Below are 10,119 nucleotides of genomic sequence, written 5' to 3'. Positions count from 1 at the left end.
CTCCAAAAATGCCTAAAAAACAAAGACATATTTTACAGACACTTTATTTTCAAGAAAATGAATGCGTTTCTATAAGGTGTGTTTTGTGCATAGTCAGACTAATTTGTTCATTTGATTTACACAGTTTTGACCAGCAGGTGTCGTGTTTCGAGCGCCTTCAAACAGTGAATCATTTTACGAATCAATTTGACTTTGAGATTCGAACATCCTTGTTTCTCCCATTACTATTTAAACTATAGCCTATTTAATTATATTGTAGGTTGTTTCATTAATTTTTAGCCAGATAAAAGGCAAATGAATCAGCAGATATCATAAGATTTTGAATTAGTTCAAAACACGTGATAAATAACCTCGATTTGATTGTTTTAGTCAAACACAGACAAACCACGATGACGCTCTTGAAATATAAAAACCCCTCTAAACATAATACTTAATCAGCAGCAGCAGTGTGAATGAACCTTGTAAACAATAACTGAATAAATTATTCTTGCTGCAGTGCATGCTCAAAAGTCCTCAACAAACAGCATTGTTTAATATAAAGCTCATTGTTCAGACCATTCTGTGGTCATTTGAGGCAATATTGTTGGTCTAATTCACATCTCACAACTCAAATACTCTAAACTACTGAATAAAATTGTAGGACCCTGTACTGTGTACAGCATTAGCTACTTAAGTTTCTTAACATTAACATTTCTTAACAAATGCCTCTCTTAGGACCGTAAAAAAAAAAAAAAATTGATCAGTATCAGCGTATTTAATGACAACGATGTGCAATATAATAGTGAGTTCTTCAAAATATAGGCCTAGTTCATTAAAATCAAAGTCAAGAATCTGGGTGTGATATGGACTTTATCATCAACATAAAGATTTTATTTTACAGAAGGGAAAAAAGTTTTTTCGAGTGCTGTAAAGTTACTGTTTCATATAGACATTTTTATTATTTTTTTATATTTGATGTGCTATTATTATTATTATTTGATATATTTTGTTATAATACATATTCGTCTGCATTTTTATTTTACAGTTGCCTTCACCAGTAAATTAGTTTTTTTAAAAAGTACAAATATTCATGTACAGTAGTCTTTCAATTATTATGAGACCATACATGTACAATAATTATAAAACAATAAGCAAAATGTGGTTTAAAATCATTTAAAATAATAAAGAAATTGTTGTACATTTTTGTATTACTATTTTTTATTAAAATGTTCAAATAACCATACAGTCAAGGTAGAATTTTGTACAGTTTCATCTCGTTCACGTTAACTTTTACTCAGTTTTATCAAATTAAATAGATAAATTTAAATTTGAAGGCCTTAAAACTCGCATACATTTATATGTTAATAATTTTATATGTAAATATGTGGACCACAAATCCAGTCATAAGAGTTATCTGAAAGCTCAATAAATAAGCTTTGCATTGATGTATGGTTTGTTATGATAGGACAATATTTGGAAAACATGTAATCTGAGGGTTCAAAAAGAGGTTAATATTAAGGAAATCACTTTTAAAGTTGTCTAAACGAAGTTCTTAGCAATGCATATTACTAATCAAAAATTACGTTTTGATATAAGTATTACTTAAGTGTTTTAAAATACTTGTTTGGTGCAGCTGTATCGTATGTAAAAGTAAAGCTTTCCCAAAGTAAGAACCTCTCAAAATAAAAACACTTTAGCAACATATTTCATAAATCTTTTAAATCAAAAAGGGATTCATCTATTCATCTAAATCTATTTTGTAATGGGTGAGAGAGTTTGTTTAGCTGTGTGTTAAGAATAATGTGGTTAAATATCCTTTGAAAACAGAGGATCTATTGGAAAATCACTCATTCAGCTACAATTTTTATTCTAAAAATGCCAGACATTTTCTTTAATGGTTTAGTATTTGGATTAGGATGTTGTCATTATAATTATCTTTATGTGAAAACAATAGATGTATATATGCACTGATTTAGACAGCTAAGTAAGTGTGTGTGTTGTGTGTGTTTATGTGCCGTACTGTTGTCAGTCTGAGCTCCAGGATTATAGGTCTTCTCTCTGTTGGGCATTACTGGCTCAGAACAAATCAACAAATGGTGTGTTTAGTGTGTGTGTGTGTGTGTGTGTGTGTGTGTGTGTGTGTGTCTTCAATCAGCCGGCACAGCTGTGATACTTGACAATCCAAAGATGAGCACAATGTTGTGGAATCTCTAAACTTGCCAGGCTTTGTGCTTGTTTTGGCTGTAGCTTACATATCAAGATGGTTCTTTATGATTAGAAGAGGCCCTTGTCTTATCAAAAGCTGTTTAATCTGGTATTTAGATTGGTAAATGCAGTTATTGATGTTCTTCAGTGTTTTGGAGCTACAGTAGGTTCCCCTTTAACTTCAGACCATCAAACATCTTGTGACTTATTTTTAATTTAATTTAATTTAATTTAATTTTAATTTAATTTAATTTAATTTAATTTAATTTAATTTAATTTAATTTAATTTAATTTAATTTAATTTAATTTAATTTTATTTAATTTTATTTAATTAATTTTATTTAATTTTTATTTATTTATTTATTTATTTATTTTATTTCTGCATTTATCACATTAGAATATGTGAAAAATGAGTCAGATAATCAATGTCACCACTTTACTTTAAAAGTTTGACATTTTTTAAATGTGAAATCATAAAAATATATGTTTTGTTTACTGGTTTAAACATAATGCAATATGCACCTTATATTTATAGCATAGCTTTTTCTTGACATTTAACTTCATGTTTAGATTCAATACAAACAAAAAATTCCATATAATGCTAAAATAAAACCTCTTGAGAATTAGCGTTGACTTTTGAGATACAAATTTTAACATTTAAAATCCTAAACATAACTTAAACATTTTATAAGACCACAAATTATTTTACTCATCCTTATATTTATTTCATTGCTTTTTTTCTGACATTTTACTTGATTCAGTACAAATGAATCATTTCCATATAATGCATTAAGATCATTTTTGAGATCATTTTTTAATTGTAAAATCCTGAAATGTTTATTTATTTCTTGGTTTAAATGAGTTTTTATTAACTCTTTCAAGACTTTTAATTTAAAATTATATATCTAGAAATTAATAACAGGGCCAACATTTTTTTATTCAAACTTATATTTATTGCATTGCTTTTTCTTTTCTCATTTTACTTTATTTTTAGATTCAGTATAAACAAAACGTTCCATATAATGTTAAAAAAACTCTCAAGAATCAATATTGACCTTTTTATTTTAAAAAAATTATTTATTTCCTGGTTTAAATGAGAAGAAGAGGATATATCAGCACTTTGTAAAGCTTGAATGAGACTAATAAAATAGAAGTAAGTTTACTTAAAAATTGTATAAGACCACCAATTCTTTTATTCATTCCTTATATTTACATATATTTACATATTTCATTGCCTTTTTCTGACAATTTTTTTGATTTTTAAAATTCAGTATATAAATATAATGCAACAAAACTCTTTAGCATTATTTTTATTTATTTCCTGGTTTAAATGAAAAGAAGGGGATATATCAGCACTTTGTAAAGCTTGAATAAGACTAATAAAATAAAAGTAAGTTCACTTAAAAATTCTTTTATTAACTCCTTAGATTTATTTCATTGCCTTTTTCTGAAATATTACTTGATTTTTAAAATTCAGTATATAAATATAATGCAACAAAACTCTTCGGCATTAATGCTGACCTTTTGATAATGATATTTTAAATGGTAAAATCCTTAAATGTTTTATTTCTTGGATTTCAAATAAGAAGAAAATGAATTTTCAACACTTTTTAGTAGCTCTATTAATTTAAAAATAATTTTAATGACATATCAAAAAATGCACAGATTATTTTATTCAACCTTATTATTATTGCATGGCTTTTTATTGCTATTTATTAACTCCAGTATGTAGAAAATGTGATTTAGCATGTAATTCAGTAAATGAAACATTCATTTAATGCCACAAAACTCTCTCTTGTTTCTTGATCTTTGAGGTCATGCTTTTTAAAGGCACAGAAAGTCTAATCCCATCTTTCTGTGATCATCATACAAGTTAAAAACACGTTAAAAACATATAACCTGTCGCGTACCGGGTCTAAGATCTGCATCAAATCCAAATGTGATTTGTTTTCTTGAAAGGATTTGTCTGTAAAAAGAATCGTAAACCCTTGTTTGCAAATTGCATCTCTAATAAAATGTTTGTGCATTCACAATTCTAGATGTTTTTGAACACACGCTGTAGTTCTCTAATCTCTGTGATTCAATCATAAACATACTAGATTACAGAGAACAAACTGTGGCTGGGAATATTAAATCTCATCAGGAAATTGTTGGCACATTTCTGAAGCTCATTATTTGTGGTTAGTGCTGTAATCTGCTCTGATTTTTAAAATTCAATCATTCTGGAAGGAGACAAAGCAATTTGTTGTTTCTACATGGAAAAAGTACTATGGTATTACCATGGTACTGCCAGAACCTCATTGTAGCCTATAGGCTATGTTTCACTTTTGTTGATTACTAATTGTTTAATCCAAAATATAGACTATTTTTCTTAATTATGTGTAATTATATATTATTATTGTTACAAAATTGATTAAAATCTCTGATCTCTTTGTTTACAGAATCAATTTACTGCAAATGTTTTTTTCCTCCAGAGGGCGCTTAGTTTCCTAAGAGCTCCAGCTTCTCAGAGAGTAAATGTCAGGACGGTTTTTGTCCCTTTTTTCTCTTTTATATTTAATATTTTAAGGATTTGAGTGTAACATAAACAGAATCGAAATAATGTTTCAAAACTCACCATCCTGTAATCACAACGGTTGTGATTTGACCATCGCGACAAGCGTTGAGAAAAGTAACAGCGGTCAGGTGATCACAGATTGTCGCTGATTGTCGCTGATTCAGTGTAAATGGATAATTTCTATATAATGCTAATTTAGGTTTATATATCTAAAAATGATTAAGAAGGCCACGAATTATTTTATTCAACTTTATTTATTTATTTTACTTTATTTTTATATTCAGTATAAACAAAACATTCCATTTCATGCTAACAAAACTCTCAAGAATCAATGTTGACCTTTGAGACATTTTAAATATTTAAAATACTATTTTTTTTATTTAATGAGAAGAAGGGGACATTTCAGCACGAATAAAATAGAAATACAATTTTCAAGTCCACAATTTCTTCTATTAACCCATATATTTATTTCATTGCGCCTTTTATAATCTTTTACATTTTTTATTTTTAAGGATTTGTGTATGACATAAACAAGATAAAAATAATGCTTCAAAACTCACCATCCTGTAATCACAACGGTTGTGATTTGTCCATCGCGACAAGCGTTGAGAAAAGTAACAGCGGTCAGGTGACCACAGATTGTCGCTGTATGAGTGTCGATTTTTAAATTCAGTATTAATTAATAATCATTTAAGCATCAATTAATTTTGACCTTTGAGACAATTTTTAAATTTTAAAAATCCTAAAATGTTTTATTTATTTATTGGTTTAAATGATAAGAAGAGGAAATATCAGCAGTTTTATTTGCTCTGTTAAGACTATTCATTTAGATTTATATATCTAAAAATGATTAAGAAGGCCACAAATGATTTTATTCAACTTTATTTTTTAATTTTACTTAATTTTTAGATTTAGTATAAACAAAACATTCCATATAATGCTAAAAAGAACTCTAAATAATAAATGTTGACCTTTGAGACATTTTAAAAATTTTAAATCCTAAAACTTTTATTTATCTTGTGGTTTAAATATTAAGAAGGGGACATTTCAGCACGAATAAAATAGAAATACAATTTACAAGTCCACAATTTTTTCTATTCATCCATATATTTATTTTATGGCATTTTAAAAATATTTTACATTTGATATTTTTAAGGATTTGAATGTAACGTCAACAAAATCACAATAATGTTTCAAAACTCACCATCCTGTAATCACAACGGTTGTGATTCGTCCAGCGCGACAAGCGTTGAGAAAAGTAACAGCGGGCAGGTGACCTCAGATTGCCGCTGTGTGAGTGTCGGATCTCGACGACAAGCGCGTTTATTTATGATTATCTGTCATTTAAACGTCTCCTGGACTTCTCCTTTAGTCCTAACCCTTGTAATATTATTTGCAATGTCTTCGGACGCCGGTGACAAATATGTTTCTGTAGGTTTTGAGGTGTTCGGGAATGTTCAGGGTGCGTATAAAACAGTGGTTTGCAAACTTGGCGACATTTATTCACGCCACGCCTCCAAAAATAGACGAGTATTTATTAATATTACAGCACTAGACGGTTTTACACCATTGTGTGTTCATATTTATGAACATAATATGTAAATTATTCTTTATTACTACGTCTTTATTGCATACATGTACTATACATAGTCGAATTACGTTTACGTTTGTAACTCAGTTTCACAAATATTGTCTTTTTTCAGGTGTTTGCTTCAGAATGGTGAGAAATCTATGAATAATATAAGCTTTTTGTTTTCATAACGAAGAAATGAGAACAGAATCTACTAACACTAGCAAAATACCATGGTATTATTATGTTTTAGACATGTTTTCATGGCAATGCTATGGTATTATAAGCTGTCTGCTGAAAAACAAGCAAGTACTAGATCTCTAGATGTAAGTTTAGGCTAAGTAGCTGATATCGGTTTGATATACAAGTATGTTTTAGTAGAGGTTTGTACTAACAATGTCAAAGTGATGGGTTTGATTCTGGGAATGCATGAGCTAATCTAAATGCATGCAGGTAAAGGAAATGTCAAACCCCAAAACCCTTTGTTTCATCAGTGATAAGTCATGCATACATATTTTTATCTCATATTTCATCTGTTTTATTGCAGTATACAGAAGCTGAAGCGCAGAAACTTGGTGTGACGGGCTGGGTGAAGAATACTAGACAGGGCACTGTGGTTGGACAGGTGCAGGGAAATCCTGAAAAAGTTAAAGAAATGTGAGTATGCATCTGTGTTTGAACTATTTTGAGTGTGCAAGCTCTTTTTAAATAATCTCTAGATTTTATTAGAATATGCAAATGTTTGCATTATATTCTGTGTGCAATATTTGTTTAAATGCATGAATTATTGTTCATTAAAACAGTTAAAATGGTTATTTAAAAAAAATATAAATTAAAATAAAGTATAATATATTAAATAAATATACAAAAATAAAAAAATAAAATATAATAAATATATAAATATATAATAAAATATGCATTTTAATATTAGATGAAACACTAAAATGAGAATTATTGCTTTGGCAACTAACTGAAATAGGTTTAAATTTAAGCACTAAAACTACTAACTGTGAAACAAAAACTAAAACTGAGAACTATAATTAAAAATGATAAATAGTAATTATTAAATATTTATGTAACAAAAATAAAATAAATTTTAATATAGAAAAAAACTAGGAGGGAAATGGAAAAACTAAATAAATAAATAATAAATATAAATTGGAGGGAAAAGTTCAAATATAAATATTATGAAATGTATAAATGTAAATAAAATAAATAATCAATAAAGAAATGAAATACATCATAGTAAATGCATCTAACTCTATTAAATTTTTAGTTTATATATATATATATATATATATATATATATATATATATATATATTAGAAAATATAACAAAAATAGTACGGAATAATTTTGAAAGGAGGCAAAATAATTTAATGTTTTTACATGCAAAAAAGTACTACGGTATTACCATGGTACTGCCACAGAACCAGAAAACACAGAAAACGAGAATTATTGCTTTGGACTTCGCAACTAACTGAAAAAAGTTTCATTTGAAGTACTAAAATTACTAAATAAGAAATAAACTAAATAAAAATAAAATAAAACTAAAACTCAAATAAAATAAATAAATAGTAAATACTAATTAATGGTAGAAAATAAATATTAAATATATAATAAAATAAATATTACCATGAAAAAAAAATTACAAAAAAGGCAAAAGCAAAATAAATAAATAAAAATAAAAATAAAATACAAACAAAGTATAAGTATAAAAAAGTATAAAGTATAAAAAAATAGATGAAAACTTTAAACAAAATGGGAAATATTGCATTATAGCAACTTACTGAAACAAGTTTAATTTGAAATACTAAAATTAGTAACTGTGAACTAAACTCAAACAAAAAAGTAAATATTAATTAGCAGTACAAAATAAATGTTAAATATGTAATATAATAAATATTAATATGAGAAAACAAACTAAGATAAATGGCAAAAAAAACAGGAGAGACCTAAAAAAGTGAAAAAGGAGAAATAAATATATAAATATACAAAAAGTTAAAATATCAATATTATAAGAAGTTATAAATAGTAAATAAGTAAATAAGTGGAATATATCATAGTAAATAAATCTAAAATATAAATAAATAAAATATAAATATTACAAAATATAACAATAAATTAAGATGAAATTTGAAGTACTAGAATTAACTGTGAAATAAATAAAAACTAAAACGGATCTAAAACTCTAAAAATAATAAATAGTAAATATTAATTAATGGTACAAAATAAATATTACATTTCTAATATAAGAATTACTAATATGAAAAAAAACGAACAAAGATGGCAAAAGCATAAAAAACAGGAGGGACTCAAATAAAAGTAAAAAAAGAACAAAAAAAGAAAGGAAAAAATATGTATATAGGAGGAAAAGGTTAAAATATAAATATTATAAAAGTTATAAATATACATTAAATATAAAATAAATAAAAGTAAATAAGTAAAATACATCATCTTAATTTATTCTAATATATATATATATATATATATATATATGTATATATATATATATATATAAATATTAGAAAGTATATCAAGAAATGTAGATAAAATTAATTTATAAATAATAAATGAAAACTTAAACTCAACAAAAATGAGAAATGAGAAATGGGTTCATTTGAATTTTTAATGTATTTTACATTTATTTGTTAAATAAAAAGCATTAATTACTAAATTAATGAATAAAACCCTAGAATAAAATAAATATAAATAAATATATAATATAATATTTCATTATAATTGAAAAAATATCAATATTTTTAAAATATATAATATTATATAATATAACAACTAAATATTATTAATATATTTTATATTTATTTATTACATAGAAATTATTAATTACTAAATTATTTTGAATTTTTTGGGCATTTGAAAGAAGATTATGTAATGTAATATATTTTAATATATAATATAATATTTTATTATAATTTAAAAAGTATATTTTTTAAATATATTATACTATATATTTTTTACTATTCTACTATATATTTTTATTTAATAAAAATAAAAAATGAGAAATGTTGCTTTTACAGCTTACTGAAGCAAGTTTAATTTTAAGTAAATTTCTACCTGGAAATAAATGAAAGCTATTATAGCTATTATAATATTTAGTATAATATCAGTTAGAAAAAATGAAATAAATATTACGATTTTACAACAAAAACTTTTTTTTTTTTTTACTGTTTTTGGGTGTAATGGCTTTTAAAATATTTATAGGTTTTAATTTGAATATCAGCTCTCATGCACTAAACTAGCCACTTGTGCAGCTTCTCTTTTAACCAGCAGATGGCATCAGTGCTTCAGTATTCCAGTGATGGAACAGTCTAGAACAGCAGATCACAGTCACAGTGAGAGTGAACATGGAAACTCGCACTTCCCTTTGAGAGCATTGTGCTTTAACCTATAATCACCGGTGACACTGGAGTAGAAGGAGCTCCAGCTGAGCTATTCAGCTGTGGTTGAGTGTGTGTGTGTGTGTGTGTGTGTGTGTGTGTGTGTGTGTGTGTGTGTGTGTGCAGCGGTCTGCAGTCCCGTGGGTGGGGCGGGTCGTGGAGCGATGATGTCATGATGTCAGTCGGGGCGGGGCGGCACACAGGGGCGAGGGTCGTATGACATCACAGTCTCAAATGTGAACCAGACATTCATTTGTGTGAGATATTATGTACTGTATTTCTCCAGGACCAATACTGTGTGACATATGTTTTTGTTTTTGTAGGCATAACAGATCCTAATGTTTGTTTAGTGCTCTGTTATGTAGATTGTGCACAGTATTACAGTATAATTTACTGTATAATGTGTTAAC

At 26.7% G+C, this 10,119-nt stretch overlaps 1 protein-coding gene across 1 annotated transcript in view; it reads left to right on the top strand.

The window, feature by feature from the left end:
- Positions 1-6,019: 6,019 nt before the first annotated feature.
- acyp2 (acylphosphatase 2, muscle type) overlaps positions 6,020-10,119 on the top strand; it is a 21,970-nt gene continuing 17,870 nt past the window's right edge. The window contains exons 1-3 of the mRNA XM_073826319.1: positions 6,020-6,203; positions 6,445-6,461; positions 6,859-6,968. Coding sequence (XP_073682420.1) covers positions 6,071-6,203; positions 6,445-6,461; positions 6,859-6,968 — 260 coding nt within the window. The 5' untranslated portion in view covers positions 6,020-6,070. The remainder of the gene's footprint in view (positions 6,204-6,444; positions 6,462-6,858; positions 6,969-10,119) is intronic.

Source organism: Garra rufa, chromosome 20 (genome assembly GCF_049309525.1).
Source record: "Garra rufa chromosome 20, GarRuf1.0, whole genome shotgun sequence".
NCBI classification, from domain to species: Eukaryota; Metazoa; Chordata; class Actinopteri; order Cypriniformes; family Cyprinidae; genus Garra; species Garra rufa.
Note: the sequence above shows the minus strand (reverse complement) of the source record. Positions and strands in the feature narration are given on the sequence as shown.